Source organism: Lactuca saligna, chromosome 4 (genome assembly GCF_052625555.1).
Source record: "Lactuca saligna cultivar CGN05327 chromosome 4, ASM5262555v1, whole genome shotgun sequence".
Lineage (NCBI taxonomy): Eukaryota > Viridiplantae > Streptophyta > Magnoliopsida > Asterales > Asteraceae > Lactuca > Lactuca saligna.
In genome coordinates, this window is record NC_136420.1 from 11877202 (window position 1) to 11899894 (window position 22693).

Sequence of the window (22693 nt, forward strand, 5' to 3'; positions counted from 1 at the left end):
AAGTTCCAAGAGATTTGGAAGATCATAGATGTCTGAACTAGACATCTTTTGCGAGATATTCAAGATAGTTGATTAAAAGTCCTTAATATAACACCCAATATGAAATATTAAGGCTAGGACCCTACAAACTATTTTATAACTAGGAAGAGGGATGTCATAATCCAAGCTATAAAATATTTGAAGGTAGGTGAATGACGATTCACCAATTTCCACCTTGGAAAAACAAAATAATTTATTAAGTTTTAATTAGATTTGAAACTCCTAGATCTTTTGAGATTCATTGAACTTTTCAATGGCATGTTTCAATCTCGAGTGTGCCCTTCAGGTTTTGTGACTGGGATGCCGAGGATCACAAAACAATGTGTGAAATAACCATGCAAATTACTTAGTACTCTTAAATGTTTATCACCCAACCGATGTGCCGATAAACCACACACGCTCCACCGGCCTATGATTAAACTTTAAGAAAACCCTTTGCTTACCTTGTTAAATCAAGCTAGTGTACCGGTAAACCACACACGCTCCACCAACCGACTTAAGCAAAGTGTCAAGTGTAATTTCATGGGTTAGCACCTTATTCACATTTTCCTAAGTAACTAAGATTGGGAATTATAAGTGTGTAGTTACTTAGTATTTATCATTAATACTTTTAATGAAGGGAGAACTTATAATCTTTGTCCTACTCATTCGGCTAATGACCCTCCACTAATCAAGGAAGCGGTGGGTGAGAGTGGACACCCATTAAACTGTCATTTTATAGGCAGTAACCTTATACCCCCCTTATAGACCGACTTCTTGAATGAGGCCTAACGGTAAGACTGACTTTTACTCTTATACACACACACACACGCACACACACACACACATATATATATATATATATATATATATATATAATTAACTTATAATATTATAGAGTCTAAGGGTTGAATTTTAACTTTTAAAACTCTAAGGGCTAACTTGGAATTAAAGTATTCATAAGAGAAAACTTTTCAAATTCCAAAATTTGAGGGCAAGTTTTGAAACTATTCAAAACTAATTAATTCCATAACTTATGTGTTTAAAGTAGTTTTAATTAAGACTCTTCAAGTTCCATAACTTGAGGACAAGTTATGGAAGACTTTAAATTAATTAATAAAAAAAAACTTTTTTATTGTAACTTATGGAACTAATTAAGGTTACATTTTTTTTTATTCTTTAATGAAGAGACTCTTAAACCTCCATAACTTGAGGACAAGTAATGGAGTCATAAAACCATTTAATTAGAACTAGACTCTTCATTTTGTAACCTTGCCAACTTTTATGAGTTTTATGAATCTTAAATGTGACTTTTCATATAACTTGAGGACAAGTTACAAAAACACACTTTGGAATCGACTCTTAGATTAAAATGGATTGAAATCAACTATTTCACACAACTTTTCTATTAATCTAAGAACAAGATAATTTAAATCATCAATCTTCAAGAAATTAGCATGAACATACAAACTAATACAAATCTTGAAATTATGACAATTATCTTAGAGATTGGATTAGCATGAACATTACCACATCAAAAACAAGTTTATAAGTCCAAAAACATCTTAGGGTAATGTTCCTAGTCCAATTCCAGCCAAAACAATCGAATATATGCTGTCAGGGGGTCCAACTCGTCGAGTGCACGAACCAACTCGGCGACTTGGATGCATTTTGCCTTGGACTCGGCGAGTCCATTCATGGACTTGGCGAGTCTATTGTGCAGACAGCATCAAAACTCGATTTTTTCAGCTACTTTTGCAAGTATAACAAGAAAACAAGCCTAGGCTCTGATACAACTGTTGGGATTTGAGCATTCTAACACTCCTAAGTGTATATGCAACCCTAAATACATTGTATCTATGTTTTCTCTATTATACATGCAAATATGAAGATCCAAGGTATTATCCTAATCTAGCATACAAAACAATGAATATAACAAGATAAAATACATACCTCTTTGGTGTAGAATGTCCTCATGAAGCTTGAGTGTCTAGTGCCCCAAGTGTGACACCTCAAATGGTTCACACAACACCAAATACATTTGGAATAACTTGAGAGAAACTTGAACACTTCTAAAATCGGCTAGCCCTTCTCTTCCCAACTTAGTGGTCGATTTTGTCAAAGAATATGATCTTATATAGTTGTTACAATTAGGGTAAACCCTAATTGTCATGGCTTTCCATTTCCTTGGATCCATGGGTTCAAATACACCATGGAGCATCCATGGAGCATCATATGGGTTTTATCCCAACTTGATAATCCATGGAGCATTAGCCCACTATACAAGTATGGATGATTTACACAATCAACCCATATATTTAATTAGTCTTCTTTTGATCACTTAATTAATTCTAGATTAATTCTTGATCAATACTAATTAAATAATTTTAATAATATATTATAACTTATAATATATTAAAAAACCTTAAGTGTTATTTCTCTCATTATAGTCTATCCAAATGCATGATGCCATGCAACCCAAATGGACCATGCCGGGTCGGGTCAATTCTTACCAATTATAGTTATAGACATTAATCTAACAATTTTTACCTCCCATTGGATGCCAACACGATAAAGATGTTGGATCTACAAGCTTTCCCTTATTCCAAGCCTCTAAGTCCTTAAGCCTCTTCAAGGAATGCTCCAAAAGCACACTTTTGGCCTCATACACACACTTAGCATTCTAAGGGAGGCGGGATAAAGGACTTGTGTTTCATCATACAATCGCAACTCGTCGAGTCTATCACACCAACTCGATAAGTAGGCATCCTAACCCACGCGTCCTGATCAACTCCTACACAACGAGTTGGGGCCAACCAACTCGTCAAGTAGGCCCTTCAACTTGCACTAAATCCTCAAGTTCCACATCTAGGAATCGGGGTGTTACATACAACCACCATTAATCCCATTCCATAAATACCCAATTTACCAAAATACCCTCGAAAGTCAAACTGGTCAAACCTTTGTCAAATTCAAAGTCAACGGTCAAGGTCAACAGTCCATGTTGACCCAACTCGTCGATTGTAGCCCCTTAACTCGTCGAGTTCCTCCAAAACCTGTGAAATCGTGAAAACCCTAGTTGACTCGTCAAGTCCATGTGGTGTCCAAATGTCGGGAAAACCCTAATTAACTCGTCTAGTCATCTCACTGACTCGCTGAGTCCATGTGGAAACCAAAAACGACCAATCTTCATCTGACTCGTCGAGTTGACCATCAACTTGTCGATTCTTTTTAGTCTATTTCTCATTCAGATGTTATTAAGCTACCCCAAAGCTCCAAATTGTAGATATAGCTTCCTAAGGTGAAGTTATCACATAAAGTTGCAAACTTTACGTGCATGAAAGGTCTTAAATGCTAAAACCAAACTAAGGAAGAAGTTTTAGGTAAGGAGAAGGCCATAACTTGGTAAAGATTGGAACTTTATGACTATAAGGGGCTAGAGGAGTCCAGATTTGAAGTTACAACTTCATATCATGCATAGAACCATAAATAACTCCACAACAAACTAGAAATATCCCTAAACCTTTTGCATGAAGAGATCTAGCTAAAGAGAAGTCAAGGTAACAACTTGTTACCTTCAAAATGATGCTAAGATGAAGTAGAAATCAGATCCACAGGTTTCTCCTTGCTCCAAGCTCCTTAGACTTCAAGTTCTCTTCCCAAAATCCACCTTCCAAGCTTCTTAACACACAAAAATGAAGAGTAGGCGTGATTAGGGTTTTCTGAGCTCAAGGGGGCGGTAAGGGAGGTAGAGGGAGGCTAATGACCCTTTAAATAAGGTGTAAAACCTTGGATATTAGGGTTTCATTCCCCAGCTCCTACATCGAGTTGGGGTCCTCCAACTCGTCGAGTCGACCTCCTAAATCATGCAGCCTGATCCACTTCTACACGACGAGTTAGAGCATCCAACTCGTGAGTAGATCCAAGAAAGTGAATATAAACTTTAATTTTTTTCTATACTTGAGAATCGGGGTGTAACATATATTTACAAAAAAAAAAGTGTTTGCAAATTTATAATTAACTATGTTATGTCTATAAATACAATATAATTTCGATTAGTCGTATGTTTTGCAATGACAATTAATAAAAACCAGATTCGTGAATAAAAATCCACCAATCATCCATGATTATTTTAGCGTATGGAAACTGTATAGTTTGAAATTTCGAGGTTAGGTTTGCTTTAGCAATTTGAAGTTGCATAAATAGAACATTTTGATTTTAGTTAATGAGATTATAAAACTAACATAGATGATAATAAGATGTTGTGTGGACAATTACATGTCAATCTCACGATATGTTTTCTATGCATTTCAATCTTTTCAGGTCTAATTGCATTGAAGCTGAAATATGGTGCTTCTGCAAATCATTAACGATGTTGTTTTGTGGTCCTACTCAACCTTAATGAGTCACAGAGTTTGTTTGCAATATATAATTTGTGCACTCATGTTTCAATTGATTATACCTGGTGATTAGGTGCGAGATTAATTTTAAATTAACAACTAACAAAAACATTAAAATTATTTCATGTGTTGAATACGGGTTAATAACTTGTAATAATAATAATAATGAGAGTAAATTGGAGAAATGGTCCATGTAATTATTTCACTCTTAGTCCATTTTTTCCAACTATGTTTAAGCATATGACTCCATTTTGTTACGGTGATGGTCCCCGTGGTTAAATTACCAATATATGGAATATCTAAATTATTCTTTGTAAATTAATTTCAACAGAACATGCTCTTCGTTCTCTTTTCTCGTGTGCATAATGCTCCTACGTACACGTTGCAGTGTCATAATGATATGAAACTTAACCAGACTGGTTTTATATCTTTGTCAACTTTGCATGCAAGGCTGCAACATGGACTCCATTATTATTATATCAGGTGTTTAAGCTTCTAAGAATACTAGAACATGGGACCCATTGTTACATCTTTGGATTAGATCAGATCAATAAGAGTATATAAGATGGATTGTTTCCAACTTGGTTTCCGGAAAGCGCTTCAATGAAAAGAAACTTAGGTGGTTTTCGCTACTAAGTTAGAAGAAGGCATGTGGGCTTGGGTCTCAGATGAACCTTCAATTAGTGGCCAAATTAAAGAGAGAAAATGTCATAAGAAGTTAATCAAATTAATTAACTATCTAATCAAATCCAATAAAAGAAAATATGGTAGCTAAGTGGTGGGGACTACATTTGTTAAATATTTAATAAGAATCGATAAAGGAAAATGGTGATAACTGATAAGATCAAACCTGCAAAAAAATTAAAACTATCAACTTAGAGGAGTTAGTGATAGGACCAAACCTGCAAAGAAATAAAACTATAATTACTATCCATGTAAAAAGAACTTGGAAAAATATTGTTATTTTCATCAACCACAGAACCATATAAGTTACTCAAATTAAAATTTGATGAACAGGATTCAATAACATTAAATTTTAATTAATTACTAGATTCTATTACAAGACGTATTAGATACTTAAGACAAATTTATTGGAAAGTCTAATATTAATCCTCTTGACGGATGGTTTTGTTTTAGAAAACAGATGAAAATGATGAATTATTCCCTACTTTATCAAGAATGCTACTCCAGTAACTTTTACCATCTTCGAAATCCTTGACCAAGTGATTCGTAAGTGCCTCCGTCAAGTAGTCATCTTGAAATATCATGTCATTCACTTCAAACACGTTCTGATCGATTCCTTTGTCTTGAGGGCTCTCAACAGCGTTAAATAATGAAGTTTTTGAGATTTCCCAGTCTTGTGTAGTCGTATCTTTATAAAGAGATGGTGGTTCGACATTCTCAATGAGATTCACCATTGGTGGCATGTTTTGATCTTTGGGAGTCTCTAGCCCACTTAAATCAGAGAGCTTACATGAAGTAATACCTGGCCATGCTTTGAGCACATCGAGGCATGGTAGTGAAAGAGATGACATCGCCAGTTTGTTGTTGGTCATAAATGGAGGTGGACTGCAATGGATTCGTTGGTAAAAGTGGGAAACAACGTTAGTCGATCCACGAACAAATCTAGCTTCTGCTTCAAGACGAGCATTCTCCCATTGTGTCATATGACTTAAGTTGGTATCAGTGGCTGTTCTTGACTTGTGTGTGATTGGGTCGATACCCATTTTGGTTAATCGTTTCTTAAGATTCGTGTTCCAGTAATTTTTGATCTCGTTGTCAGTTCTTTTGGGTAAATGTGTTGCAATAGCTGACCACCTGAATCATTTAAATAATAATTATAAATATATTTTTATGTAAATATATATATGAGAAATTATAACGTGAAGAAACTCTAACATCTAAATTTCAAAAACTGACCGCAACCAGTGTCACATGTATATATATGGAAAATGATACGAATTTATAATATTAATCAATCAATTATTTTTTGTTGCAAAATTACCCTCTTCTTTCACTCTCCATGTATGATGTGAGTGCCCACTTTCTCTTAGATTATTTAAAGACATTCTAGTACGCACTCTACAGTCTACATCAATAATCAACAATACAAGCATACAACAAACACAGGCGAACCCCACATCCCCATTCAGAGAACAAAATCAACTAGCTAGAAAATAAGAAATATATAGAGGATTATAATATATTAATATGTAACAAGGAACATCCGATCGATAATTTTAAATAACATATATACCGCTTCATAATGTAATATTAATTAACATATATCCTTCAAATAATATATATTGTTTAGTAACAACTAAATACTAACCTTAAATATTAGTTCTAGTCTACCATAACTCATGTGTTATAAAATTTTCAAAGTTTGTCCACGTTTTTATGCATATGTACCAGTAGTCTCTTTTTTTAGTTTTACTATATATCTTTTTCTTGAAATATATATATATATATATATATATATATATATATATATATATATATATATATATATATATATATATATATATATATATATATATATATATATATATAACAAAACAAAAATGGAAAACTTATGGAATACCTATTGCCAAGAAGAGCATGTAGTTGGATGATGGTTTCTTCTTCTTGCAAGCTGAACTTTCCTCTTTTAATATCTGGTCTTAAATAATTAGTCCACCTCAGCCTACAACTCTTACCACATCTCTGTAACCCTGCATGTATTTTACCAAACATAAACAAGACACTAACACAAATCCAAATTAAGTTTTGTAGAAGATAGTGTATGTGTGTGTGTTCACGTACCAGCCTTAATGGGTAATGACCTCCAACTTCCATGTCCATGTTGTTCAACATAAGCCACAAGCTTTCGATCTTCTTCTGATGTCCATGGCCCTTTCTTCAAGCCCCTCTCAAAACTTGGTGACCTCCCCATTAATCCTTCGCTCTCTCTCTATATATATAGATATATATATTTATATTTATATCTAAACTTGCAATGTAGCGAATCTAGAATGGGGATACATTTGAAACATGAAAGTGAGAATATATAGTAGCTAGGGAGGTTACCTAGGGTTAATTGGACCAAAGAACAAGCTAGAGCCAATATTCAATGAGGAAATCAGACATGTTTTTATTACGTGTTCATTGTATTAGAGACTGTCTATATATGCATAAATGTTGGAGATACCCATATTATCAGAGAATTTATTGTTGAAGAGTGGTGTTGGCTATGCATGGATTTAATATGGCATCCCGTTGAACGGATGTGCACAACATCATATAATATCAACATTCTCCGTGCACAACTTTGGCCAGACAGCGGCCGATGATTTGGAACTGGAATCTTTCCCTTCTCTCTCTATCTTGTGTGTGTATATATATATATATATATATATATATATATATATATATATATATATATATATATATATATATATATATATATATATATATATATATAAAAGAAAGATTAAGAATTTTTTGGTGGTTATTTGTGATAGAATTATTTCAAATTTAATTAATTCTGGTTTAAAATTCTCTAAGAAAATTATTAGTTTTAATAATTATGATTCAGAATCAAGACCAGTGACTGGTTGGATTAGCGTAAGACGCGCAGATAAGGACGTAAGTTGCAGTGTCGAACCACAATCATCATCGGGGCGACTCTCTTCTGTTTGTCATTATTAAAACAAGTAAGCTTTTTTATACAATCTTAGAACAAAATAAATCAAATATGAGTAGGCCTTCACGCGTATTATCTAAAAAATATATTCCTAATAAAAGTAATAACAAAGAACCAGACTATAATAATAATCAAATAAATTCTATCGAAGAAATTATTGATGACATAAAACAAAGTTTAAATGATTAGACAATACCAAAAACAAATATAAATACAATATATAAAATAAGAACATTCGATTTCAAAGTTAATCAATCAAAATAACATAACAAACTGTGTCTGTTAGTCAAAACAAACAATAATTAAATCTACTATCATTAAAATTTGTTTTAGAACATAAACAACAATATAAATTTCTTCATATCGGTTTAGTATAGATTGTTACTAAACCTTTATTTAGAATTGATATTGATGTTCACGTTCTCATAATTTTAAGATATAAAAGACATAAAGATTTTTAAAATTCTATTTTTGCTATAGCAGAAACAAATATTGCTAACGAACCAAATTATTTTAACTTCTATCCAAAAAATTTAAAGGATTATTTGATAAAAATATATTAGATACTTTAGTTTTAACAGTAGAAACAATAAATTTAGAATTTAAAGATAATACCAAACCTTTAACAGTAATCTATCGTGTTTGTTATAAAACCATGAGTATTTTGTTATGAGTAAACAAATAAAATACTATATGAGTATTTTGTTATGTTATATCTTCTTATACTGGTACATTCTCGTACAGACACGATGGTCGATTTTCATCCTGGCCCATACATCCCTAATCAGGGGAACGGTGGATGGCTTGAGCCAGAGCCAGAGGAGGAACTGGAAGAGGAACCCAGAGAGGATCCCGAAGAACTAGAGTAGGAACACGCAGAACCATAGATAGATTTTGATGAAGACGAGCTCGATGAGAGTGATGTGGATGACTCGGACGCGGAGTCTGAATTCATCAACATGCCATACATGGCCAGGGTTCCTGCTCATAGGATGCGCCCCACACCCCCATGGGCACATGACATTTAGAGGTGGGGTCGACACCAGGAGATACAGCCACCTTTTGGTATGGATCGAGGATTCTACAATCTCAGCCATGGAGGACCGACTGATCGAGCACTTCCAGTCATGGTCAGACGGACACAAGACATTGGCAACCAAGCATAGGCCACCTCTAATCAGCTGGATCATGTGCGAGCACCCGTGGAGAGAGCAAAGAGACAAACATAGGAGGTGGTCAGGGATTACCAGGAATGACAAGTAGCATTGGAGGCCCGACTTCATGTCACTGAGCGCCAGTTGGCCAAGCTGCATGGCGCATCCACCTCGACAACAGCACCCCTAGATGCCTCCCACCAAGAGTAGGATCTGTTATACTCACCGCCACTATTGATAGGACTTTTTCTTTGTTTACTATTATATGTAGGGCAGACTTTACAATTAAGTGCCTACACTACTCGTAGAGTCATTATGTTGGCAGATTTTATTTCCTCTATGTACTGTATGCCATTTCAAAGGCAAAATTTCATGTATTTACTGCAAAGTTTATCATTAATGGAACAGTTCTGTGTTTTATTTGTGATGTTGTTATCTGCTATGTTTTCTATTCCTATTATTTCTTGATATTGTATGATCTCATTTATAAGTACAACCAAACCACCGCAACCACTAGATAATAAAGGAATTCGGAACCAAAAACTATCATATACTCATCATCCTTCTGCTTCATGACAACAGATGCCTCGAAGGTACGTGCACAAAAACAACAACACGCAGCCACCACCACCGCTTTTGCTGGAGGTAAACTATGTTGCATTCCAGGCAGCAGTATTGGCTGCAGTTACTGCAGCATTGGCTCATATCCATAATGGAAACAATGGAGGCAGAAATAGTCAGGGAACAAAAAGCTCTAACCATGGAAACAATCAAGGACCTGCAAAAAACATGCACCTATAAATACTTTTCTAATGTGAAGCCTAGAACATTCAACGGAACCGGAGGGTGATAACTCTAAAACGCTGGATTAAGAAGACAAAGTCCGTCTTTGAGATATGGGAATGCCTGGAAGAAAGTAAAGTGAAGTTTGTAGCTTGTATGTTTGTCGATCAAGCCCTATCATGGTGGAATGGTCGTGTTAAGGCTTTAACACTCCCAATTGCTAATGTTATGTCGTGGGAGGAACTCAAGGAAATGATGTTGGCTGAATATTGTTCCCGTAGGGAAATACAAAAGCTGGAACAAGAGTTATGGAACCTTATTATACAAAACTCAGATATTGGAACCTATATTACTAGGTTCAGCGAGCTGGCACTGTTGTGCCGGAGAATGATAACCTCGAAAGACAAGAAAATCGAACGTTTCATTTAGGGGTTAACTCCCCAATTCAAGGAAATGTGATTGCTGACAAACCAGAAATGTTCGATAGTGCAAAACGTCTAGCTCAAAAGCTGTATGATCATGGAAACAAGAAAGGCACCAAGACTACAGAGACAAAAGCCAAGAAGGAAAGAGGCAATAAGAAGAGTTCGGGAACTAAAAGGAAAGGGGGGGGGGGCAAACTTAAAATTCTTCTAAGAAGGAACAAATGGTAGCAGTTCACGCTGCTACCACTCAGACCATACAAGCTCCAACTTCAACCACTACAACCATTGCAACCACCCCAGAACCTGCTAGATCCTATGCAGGTTCTCACCCCAAATGACACAAGTATAGTTTCCATCATGTCAGTGAATGCCAAGATTTCCAATGTACCAACTGCAATAGAAGAGGGCACACTGTCCGGTATTACAGAGCGCCTCCACAACAGAACAAACAGCCAAACAACAACAACACCGGGGTCGGTCAAGCCTGTTACAGTTGTGGAAAAGTCGCTCATTACAAACGGAACTACCCCAAAACCAACAATAGGGGTACAGGTGGATCAGGAAGAGTCCTAATAATGCGACAAGCGGAGGCCGTACAAGACCCAACAGTAGTCACCAGTACGTTCCTTCTCAACAACATCTACGCATGCATCCTATTCGATTGTAGGGCCGAACGAAGTTTCATAAGCCACAAGTTCAAAAACTTACTCAATCAGGATCCCCAAAGATTAAACGAAACCTTTACAGTAGAAATGGACAATGGAAAAACATAATCAATCGGTAATATTTTCATAGGGTGTATATTAACACTGAATGATCACTCTTTCCAAATCAATTTGATGCTTGTCACCATTAGGAGTTTTGATATGATCATCGACATGGACTGGTTAAGCCCCCTCCATGCCGATATTATGTGTCATGAGAAGGCCGTTCGCCTTACCTACCCAATAACAAAACCCTAGCGATCTATGATGATAAACATTGTGCAAACCTTCGTCTCATATCATTCATTAAGGCACAAAAGTGTATACACAAGAAGAATCATGCCTTTCTAGACCACGTAATGGACAAAAAGAAAGAGGAAAAGAAACTCGATGATATTCTGGAGGTGCGCGATTTTCCGGATGTATTTCCAGAAGATCTACCAGGGATACCCCCAGAGCGACAGGTTGAATTTCGAATTGACCTAAGCCTTGGGGCCACATCAATTGCCAAGTCACCCTATAGGTTATCCCCTACAAAAATGCAGGAGTTATTGAGCCAATTGAACGAACTCCTAGAAAGAGGGTTTATAAGACCAAGCTTTTCACCCTGGGAGCTTTGGTCTTGTTTTTCAAGAAGAAGGATGGGTCGTTCAGAATGTGCATTAATTATCGGGAATCAAACAAGATCACCATAAAAAACCGATACCCTCTCCCTCGGATTGATGATCTATTCGACTAGCTTCAAGATGCCAGATATTTTTCAAAAATAGATCTAAGGTCTGGATATGACCAACTATGGGTCCAAGAAGAAGATATCCCTAAAACTTCCTTCCAAACCCACTACGGACATTTCAAATTCATGGTAATGCCCTTCGGTATAACAAATGAACCTGCAACATTTATGGACCTCATGAACCGAGTGTGGCGAGCATTCCTCGACAACTTCATAATCGTCCTCATCGATGATATACTCGTTTACTCACAAAGTAAGGAAGAACACAGCCAACATCTAAGGCAGGTCTTGGAAACTCTAAGGGTGGATAAGTTGTATGTAAATTTCACCAAATGTGAATTATGGATTCGTAGGGTGGATTTCTTGGGACACGTAGTCAGTGAAGAGGGGATACATGTAGACCCATCTAAGATCAAAGCTATTGAGGGCTGGGTACTCCAAAGATGCCAACGGAGATCAGACAATTCTTAGGCCTTGCTGCTTATTACAAAAGATTCATTCATAATTTCTCCAAGATCGCCAAGCCCCTCACTACTCTCACTCAAAAAGGCATACCCTTCAACTAGGATGAAAAACAAGAAGTTGCCTTTCAAACCCTAAAATAAGCCCTCTGCAGTGCTCTGGTGTTATCTCTGCCAAAAGGAACGGAAGATTTCGTAGTTTATTGTGATGCTTCCAATCAAGGGCTGGATTGTGTACTTATGCAGCGCAGAAAGGTGATAGGCTATGCATCCAGGCAACTAAAGACTCACGAAGTAAACTATACCACGCATGATCTCGAACTGTGAGTTATGGTCTTCCCCCTAAAAATTTTGAGGCACTACCATTGTGCTACAAATTGCACCATCTTCATGGACCACAAAAGCTTTCAGCACATCTTGGATCAGAAAGAGTTAAACATGAGGCAGCAACAATGGGTAGAGATGCTAAACAACTACAAATGTGAGATCAAGTATCTGCCCGACAAGGCTAACGTGGTGGCCGATGCCTTGAGCAGAAAGGAATACTCAGGTCGCCGAGTAAAAACACTGACGATGACTATCAATTCCCATTTGTCTTCCCAAATCAAAGAGGCTCAACTAGGAGCCTTGAAACTAGAGAATGCCGCGAGCAAAGCATTGCGTAGGATGGAAAAGAGTCTTGAAATCAAGGAAGACGGAGTTTACTATTTCATGAATCAAATCTGGATCCCATAGTTTGGAGGGTTCAGAGACGTTGTCATGAATGAGGCACACTCAAGTTGTTTTCATTCAATATTATGCTAGAAATCTTTCCTTAAACCACTTTAATTTGTGCAAATGTTTCTTTAGAGTCCCTCAACACCGAAAACCTCTTCAAGAAGCTAGTTAAGGCCGAAAATCTCCTTCATTGTCCTCTTCTTAACCGAGAAAGGTCAAGGTGAGCTTCATATCCCTTTGTTTTTGTGATTTTCCATCTTTAGGGGGGCAATACAAGTTTGTTTTCATGTAAAATCTTTGTATTTATGCTTTCATGTGTGCATTTTCATGATATGTTGTGTAATATGTTATGAAACTAAGTTAAACACTGACAAACTCGAAATATCTTCCAAGTTTTGAAGATATTAGGGAACTAGTTACTTCAAGTAACTCAATATGATGCTTGGAAAGATTAAATATGTTAAAGTTTACTATAAAACCAAAGAAAGCATACAAAGGGGGCATACTTGACAATAAAGATAAATAAAATGGGCTTATATTGGACAATCACTGTTTTATGGGCCAAAAGTGTCATTTTTCATTAAAGTGGGCTTTCATTGAACATTCACGGTTTTATGGGCCAAAAGTGTCCTTTTTCATTAAAATGGGGTTTTATTGGACATTCACGGTTTTATGGGCCAAAACTGTTATTTTTTATTAACATGGGCTTTTATTTGATATTCTCAGTTTTAATGGGTCAAAAGTCTTATTTTTGGATAAAAATAGGTTTTTAATGTCATTCACAATTTTAATGGGCCAAAAGTGTCATTTTTGGATAAAAATGGGCTTTTAATGTCATTCACGGTTTTATGGGCCAAAAGTGTCATTTTGGGTAAAATGGGCTTTTAATGTCATTCACGGTTTAATGGGCCAAAAGTGTCATTTTGTGATAAAAATGGGCTCTTTGTGTTATTTTTGATATTTTGGGCCAGAAAGGCCATTTTTGATAAAAATGGACATTTTATTGTCAAACTCAGTATTTTTGGGCTAATATGGTCATTTTTGGTAGAAATGGGCTTATTTGACGTTTTCAAATGAACTATTGGGCCAAAAATGACATTTCTATATAAAATGGGCTAAAATTTGATTATGTAGTAAAATGGGCCACTTATAACAATTTGTACCAAAAATTGGACCTTAGATGACCCTTTTATCCTAATTGGGCCTTACCATCAATTTTATAAAAATTGGGCCACTTGTGAACATATCGTCAACAAATGACTATTTTGATACCAACGATGAAACAACGAACTATCCCGACAATCTCAATAAAAATGAATACATTTTTACTATTTATGAGTTATAGTAAAAAATATACACTCGTAACATTATTTTAACGCTAAAATAATGAAACACATTATTCGCGTAAAAATGTCGTTAAGGCTCTTGTGAGACGTACCTTCACGGCACCTACCTTAGTGTACACCGCAAGTCTTGTAGTTATAACCAGAGTCTCCTGGAGGGAGAACGAAAATTTGTGTATAGATCTATACGGGGTTAACACTCCACACCTGAGCTGCTCGGTACAGCTAGATAGGCTAGTCTAGGGTGACAAATGTCTTCTCAGAAACCGACACCTGAAGAACGTCAAGACAGGCACCGTCATATTAGTATGGTTATAACGACTCACATAGAGAATAACAAAAACTATAATAAGTTTTACAATGAATATACATACTACTCAGTTTTGCAAAGTATAAACATTGTGTTGATTATTTAGACTATCCACCTCACTCCGGTCTTTAGGTTAAGACCACAATTTCTCATGACACTGAAAATACAGGATTTTCTAGGAATCTCCCTCTATATATTTTTCAAACAAGATAAAACAAGGATACACATGCTATAATACAAGATTTGAAACAAAACTCACAAACTATTTTTACAGAAAATATCGGATTTTCTGGAGATTTCAAACCAATGTTAAGTTTTCATATAAACACGCTTATGAATTCACCAACATTTATATGTTGACGTTTTTCAAAATAACTTGTATTCTAAGGAACTCATTACGTAGGTTGGCAACTTCGGACTTTTGGGATGTTGTTGTATTTTGTTTTCATCATACACTTGATATTTTTAGGATGTAATTTTATCAACAAACACAGTGATGTAAACCATGTATGTTGTTATATTTTATGCATGGTGATGATGATGTCTATGTTCATTTATACACACTTGTTATAATATTACAAGATAAAGTCATTCGCCCCCGGACGTTTCCGTCGTTCCGGTTCGGGGGTGTGACAAAACATAACCCACGAAAGAACATTATTCATACATTTACAACTTTATAATTGTCACAACTAGCACTCTCGGCTAGGAAATTCTGTCAATATGTAATCAACTTTTGATGTGTTCTGCAGCTTTAATCTGATAATGCATGATGTTCATTCCAAAAACCTAATTCAAAGCATTTCATACACTCAACGGTGGGTTGTAACCCTAATGTTCTCGTTCAAACTCAGATTGGACCAGAATCCTTTTTATGGGCCTAATGGGCTAGTAAACTCTCAATTTTACCATTTTAGGCCAAGGAACTCAATTTGGTCCATAATTAGACAGACATTCGTTAAACCAAAGTATATTGGGCCATGTGGGCCTAGAATGATTCATCTTATCCCTAATGGGCCATGATGGGCCATAAATGATTTCATTAGCCCTAATTGGCCGTAAACTCCATTCCTTTTTATCTTGTTGGTCCGTAAACACATATGTGGGCCCAATGGGCCGAACATTTTATTAGGCTACATGTTTTCAATGGCTATCAAGTTCAAGCCCAATGTTTAATCTTTTTCTCCTACCCCTCTCATTATTAGTTTCTAAGTAAAAAAAATTATAAATGATCTAATTAAGTGACACCTCACCTTTAACTAATGGACTTCGAAGCAAATTGCATCACATGTATCTAAACCTCTACATGTTAATCTTCCATGCATTAACCAATCTTCCTCTATCTCTCTTTTCTTATTACTCTCGGCCAAGAGCACCCACAACCACATTCATTTTCACTTCAAACATAATCCTTTCATGTGTCTCTACAAACCCTAAGAACTTCCTTCTTCCTCATCAAAAATCGTGGTTTGGGTTTTTGTGTGTTTCAAGAGTTTTCATTAAGGTTTCAACCTCTTGGTAAGTTATCATCTTATACAAGTTGTTACCTATTATTTTAATGTTACGAAATCTTTCTTACAATAGCTTCATTTCGTGTTCTAACTTTCTAGAATCATCTAGGTTCGAAAACTTCTTCTAAGGAAGCACTTTAGGCCGAAAACATCTCCGATCTCCTTCCAAAAACCGATCCAAATCTCAATGTGAGTTCATACCCCCCTTGTTTTCGGTTTTCACTATGTTTTAGGGGAGAATAAAAGTTGCTTATGTGATAGATCTATGTATTTGTGCATGTTTAAGTGTGTTTTCTAGGTTATATGTTGTGATTATGTGATGAAACCTCATAAATCTTGAAAACTCTATCAAAACTTGATAATGTTTGTAAACTAAAACACTTTATGCAACTTACCATAAAGATGAAAGTGTTAAACATGTTAAGGATGTTGAAAAACTAAACAAAATCTTGTAAATGGACCATTTTTAACAAATAAACAAAAAGATGAAGCTTTTATGATACTTACAGTTTTTCAAGGACCAAAGAGTCGTTTTTTATATAAAAAAAATGGGTATTTATGTTATTCATGGTTTTAAAAGGGAAAAGAGTAAATTTTCACAAAATGGGCTTAAATTGGGCCTTCACGATTTTATGGGCCAAATTGGAAAAATTATGACTCTTGTGGATTAAATTGTCATTTTAAACAAATTTGAGCCAAAGATGTTGTTTTTTGGTTAAAAGGGGCTGAAAATGCCAATTTTATTAAATTGGACCGAAAATGTAAATATTTATATAATTGGGCCGAAGATGTCAATTTCATGATATTGCTCCGAAAATGTTATTTTTAATGAAAGTGGGCTAAAAATGTCAGTTCATTTGAAATAAGCCCATAAATGTAAACTTTTGATCTTAAAGGACCTAAAGTGTCAATCTTACCAAAAATGCGCCTAAATTATAAATTTTCGGCTTAATAGGCCAAAAATGTCATCATTACGAAAGTGGGCTTTTTATATCAATTTGGTAAATAATCGAGCTAAAGCAAACAATGTAATAACAAACGAACTAAATACATCGATTACATGTTTATTGGGTTTAATACTTACATTACATGATTATTGGGCCTTAGTGGTCCATTTACATGTTTATTGGGCCTGGATTATACATTACATGTTTATTGGGCCTTAGTGGTCCATTTACATGCTTATTGGGCATGGATGATAGATTACATGTTTATTGGGCCTTAGTCATCCAGTTACATGCTTATTAGGTCTAGATTATACATTACATGTTTATTGGGCATTAGTGGTCCGTTTACATGCTTGTTGTGCCTGGAAATAACTTACATGTTTAGTAGGCCTTACTTGTCCTTATACATGTCTGTTGGGCCTCGTACATTCACATGCATACTCGTTGGGCTTTCGAAACATAAAACGTACACGGAAACATTATACACAACGTAATACAATATTCGCGTAAACTCAATTAAGGATCTAGTGAGACATGTCGGTTGACAGCTCTTGAGTGTACAATCGTAGCCTATAGTTATAACCAGAGTTTCCTGGAGGGAGAGCAAGATTTTGTGTATAGATCTATATGGGGTGACACCCTACACCTAAGATGTTCGCTACAGTTATAATAGATCAGTCTAGGGTGACAAACCTTACCTTAAACAAGTCGGCGCCTGAAAACATCATGACAGGCGAATTTGTCATTATCAAGTATGGTTATAACGACTCATATAGAGATTAACTCAATCATAAAGTTACGGAATACATATAAAATCTCATTGATACGAAAACATACATACACTGATATTCAGACTTAGGGTTTTGAGACCACGACACTTTTATAAATAGAAAATATCCAATTTTCTGGGGAAACATATAGTTAAACAATACCTTCTATTTACAACAGAAAATACAGGATTTTTCCAGATTACATTTTTATATACATTCCAAAAACAGAAAACACAGATGCATTAATACTTGATTTTGATACATCACTTTCAAACTATTTTATAGAAAATATCGAATTTTCTGGTGTTTTACGAGCAATACAAAACTTTTCATTCAAACATGCTTATGAACTCACCAACATTATATATGTTGACATTTTCAAAATAACTTGTATTTGTTGGGTTTTGGTATACTACAACATCCTATGATGCACATACAACCCTAAATACCTTGGATCTATGTTTTCATACATGCACATGGTTTCCAAGTTATTAATCTTACAACTAGCATGCATTTAACATAAAAATATAATATGCTAGTTAGCATGACATACCTTTTGATGGAGCTTGAATTCTTGGTGTATTTGGCCTTAAAGAGCTTAGCTCCAATAGTGTGGAAGCCTCAAATGGAATCACAACACACCATAGACAAAGGATGAACTTGAGAGATAATTCCATGCACACAAAAGACACCATGAACTCTAAAAAGATACAAGTGGTGATTTTGGGCAATGAAGCATCTATTTATATGTGGGATTTTTTAGGTTCATGGATATAACCCAAATACATACCCATGGGTTTTATGATCCACGGTTCATGTGACCCAACTCTTTATGTATCCATACATAAACTTGGTCCAACATGGATCATAAGCCCAACACATATAAATATAACTAATTATCATAATTAGTCCCCATATATTTAATTAGTCTCTTTCGACCACTAAATTAATTCTTGATCAATACTAATTAAAACATATGATTTCATATTAATATATTATTACTTATAATATATTAATAAACCATAAATAACCTTCTCTTAAAAGTCCATCGTAACAAATGGTCCTGATGATATGCAACCCAAATAGACCATGCTACTCTCGGGTCGAATACATACCAATAATAGTTATGGGCTTAGACACCTAATCCAACAGTCTCCCACTTGGATAAGTCTAAAACTATTATTCAAGTATGACTCCAAGATCCTGACTAGCAATCATAGCTCTTAAAGCCGCTGTCAAACTCTGAACAAATCAAATGACATGTCCATTAGATAAGGGATCGTATATTCCTCCATTCTAGATATCATATGGACTGAGACATGGATTCTAATCATTCTCTTTGTCCATTTGTTGTTTCCCGATTTCCGATTTATGATGATTGACTAATTGAACAAATCAAATCAGTCCAGGCCCGGCCGAGCACTTACGTTTGTCATCACCAAATCATCGAGGGACCCACAGATATTGCTTTTATCCCGAAGGTAAAAGGAATGGATAAACTTCGACTCATATGGCTTTTTCTAGTACATGTTGAATCATACACAAAGGCATGTTTTATAACATCGAGTTACCGAATGCGTTTTCGTGCAATCAATTGTCACACCCCAAAACCAAGAACGGCGGAATACGTTCTGGGGTGGAGGACGTCATGTACAGTATCATAACAATTGCATAACAATAAAGACAAGCGACAACAGCCATTTCATTAATATAGTGATTTTAGATACAAATGTGTTCTGTACAGTTGATAGACACCAAAAGTATAACAAAAATAAAAGATGAGTCTTGTATATGCTCCATCTTCTCAAAAGCTACACCAATACCTGTCTATCTTTGACTTGAGGATACAAGTTATTTTGAAAACGAGTATCAGCATAAAGCTGGTGAGTTCATAAGATTTTAGTGTCATTTCTTGTATAAAAGTGTTTACAATTAAGTAATGTAAAAGCTGAAATAAATGTTGAGAGTAGTAGAAATCCCTAGATAATCCTATACTTTCCAATTTTAGATGTGTATAAGTTAAATCCATTGAGTGTGTAAAAGTATTTTCATTGAGACCATCAGTGCTAAAATAAGGTAGTTTGTTTCATACAAGTAGCGTAGCTGAGTAAAAGTATTTTTGATTTACTGTAGTAGTGTTGTAACTTCAATGTATGTTCATTTACTTCGGGAATTAGCTTAGACATTAATTCTTAGTGTGTTAATTTGGATATGGATATGATTTCTCATGTAACTAAACTGAGTGATTATAAAGGGTCCGATGACCTTCCCGATCATCCACCGTGTAGTGATGTAGTGCCATCCCTGGGCCTAGTCGGCTCCGACTGTAAATAAAAATCAGGGTGTAATAGCGTCCATCATGTATAGATCTATACATGTAGTGTTGCTTTCCTTTGGGGAAGCCTTGGTTACTTGGTATTTACGTAGTAGAGTGTCGTATAAAGGAATAGTATGATATATTCTAGATTAGTGTATTTTCTTGAATTATAGTACAGTAACTTTTAGTTATAGTATAGTGAGGGTTCTCTTAAACATGTCTAAATTCGTGATAGTTGTGTGACAACCCGAAGTTTTTCCATCGTCGTAACCCATTCCGCCCGTAAAACCCGTCTTTAGCAATTCGTTCCGATTTCATTTTTTGGCTAAGTTATTTAAATTTATATGTTTATTATAATCTCATGAGTGTCCAAACTCCCTAGAAACTCATGTAAACGGCCCAAATTATTAATTTGAAAATTTTTAGAATTGGTCCTAACGGGTTACGACAACTTAATCGGGTGCGACCAAAAGCCTCGTTTAACGTCGGTATCGAGTAGAATTCCACCGTGTACCAAACCCAAACCATATATAAAGTTGTTTAAGCCTCATTTGAAGCCTTTGCACTCTCTCTCTAACCTCTCTCCTCAAATCCAACTTCTTGATCCAAAATCACTCATTTCAAGCTTCAAATCACTACGGTAACTATCCTAGCTCCTAGTATAACATCTTTAGCCTTCATTTTCGAGTTCAAATCATGATTTAGGACCATAAACATGTGTTTACGGACCTGGAACACTCTTGGTCCGTGAACACATATAAAATGGGTTTTGGAGCCGAAAAACCCTTCCAAACCACATTAGGAGCTTAGATATGACTTAGGGGCTTACCAAACTGGACTTAGAACACCTTGAACTCATCATTTAAGGAGTAAACATGAGTTTACTGCCCAATACATGCTTGGTCTGTAAACACCCATTCATGTGTAGTAAACTCCTTCTAAGGTGTTAAATTGCCATTTAAACACACTAATAGCCTTGGATTAAAGTCTAGAACCAACCACAAACAAGTTAAAGACCTTAAACTTAATGAAAACCACTCCAATAGGAGCTTACGGCTGTAAACCCCCCCAAGGATGGGTTCCTGGGTCGTAAACTCCTAAAACATGGTCAAATGATGCCCTAAATTCCATCCTAAGCTGGTAAAATGAGTTTAAATCACATATGATTGTCCCAACACCACCAAAACACATAAGGAATGGGTATGAGGGAGCTTACGGCCGTAAACTCCTAGTTTACTACGGTAAACTCCATTAAATGGTCCATATGTGAGTTTAATCCACTCTTATGCCCTAGATTTGATCCTAACTAATTTTCCCAAGTGATATAAGACCATTAGGCACCCTAGAACACCCCACCATGAGTTTATGGTCGTAAACTCATGGGGAATGGGTCATAGGGTCATGAACTCCCTTAGGAGTTTACTCTTGAAGAGTAAACTCCATATCCAAACCATATACGTCCGTAGATGTCACCCGGGTCACTACAAACACTTGATTTGAAGTGTTTTTGCGTCTTGGAGTGTATAATCATATCTAATTAGTTATTTAAAGTCTAACTAGATACATTTGTATATCATTTCACATTACATAGGAACCTCGCGCGTTATCAAGCCCTGAACCGACACTTAGCATCCAATCCGACACGCTTCTCAACCGGTGAGTTCATACCCCTACCCTTTTTCAAATGTTTTCAGGGGGAATACAAGCAAAAGTACAAGGAAATCTTGTACTCAAACTTATTATTTCAGTTCAAATTTTATGTTATGTATGTTTTTAATATCGAAAATTGTGTTAACCAATAATTCAAATTGTAGAGTTAGCTTTCAGACTAATCATAGATTTCTTGATAAAGTGTTATAATCTATGTTATATTTCATAATTTACGAATAATTCATACTAATCATAAATTAGAACTAATACGAATACGAATATGAAAAGTACAACTAGGAACATAATGAATACGAAAATACAACTAGGAACAGAACGAATACGAAAGTACAACTAGGAACTGAATGAATACGAAAATACAGCTAGGAACAGAACGAGTACGAAAATACAGCTAGGAACAGAACGAATACGAAAATACAACTAGGAACAGAACGAATACGAAAATACAACTATGAACAGAACGAATACGAAAGTACAACTAGGAACAGAACAAATACCAAAGTAATAATGCGAATACGAATACGAACACGAATAGGAATAGGAATAGGAGTAGGAATAGGAATACGAATACGAATGCGAATGCGAATGCGAATGAGAATGCGAATACGAATACGAATACGAACACGAATAGGATTAGGAATAGGAATAGGAATAGGAATATAAATGCGAATGCGAATGTGAATGCGAATACGAATACGAACACGAATAGTAATAGGAATAGGAGTAGGAATAGGAATACGAATACGA

At 35.6% G+C, this 22693-nt stretch overlaps 1 protein-coding gene across 1 annotated transcript; it reads right to left on the minus strand.

The window, feature by feature from the left end:
• Positions 1–5474: 5474 nt before the first annotated feature.
• Positions 5475–7521, minus strand: LOC145038300 (transcription factor MYB106-like). Its single transcript, XM_078986707.1, has 3 exons — positions 7224–7521; positions 7003–7132; positions 5475–6236 (listed from the first exon to the last, which is right to left on the minus strand). The coding sequence occupies exons 1-3, from the start codon at positions 7351–7353 to the stop codon at positions 5552–5554; spliced, it is 945 nt and encodes a 314-aa protein (XP_078842833.1). The 5' UTR covers positions 7354–7521; the 3' UTR covers positions 5475–5551.
• Between the last annotated feature and the right edge of the window lie 15172 nt (positions 7522–22693).

Coding starts and splice junctions, on each gene's coding strand:
- LOC145038300 (XM_078986707.1), bottom strand. CDS start 7,353: ATGGGGAGGTCACCAAGTTTTGAGAGGGGCTTGAAGAAAGGGCCATGG. Junction 7,133..7,223: donor GTCATTACCCATTAAGGCTG/GTACGTGAACAC, acceptor AAATACATGCAG/GGTTACAGAGATGTGGTAAG. Junction 6,237..7,002: donor CATGCTCTTCTTGGCAATAG/GTATTCCATAAG, acceptor TAAATGATTCAG/GTGGTCAGCTATTGCAACAC.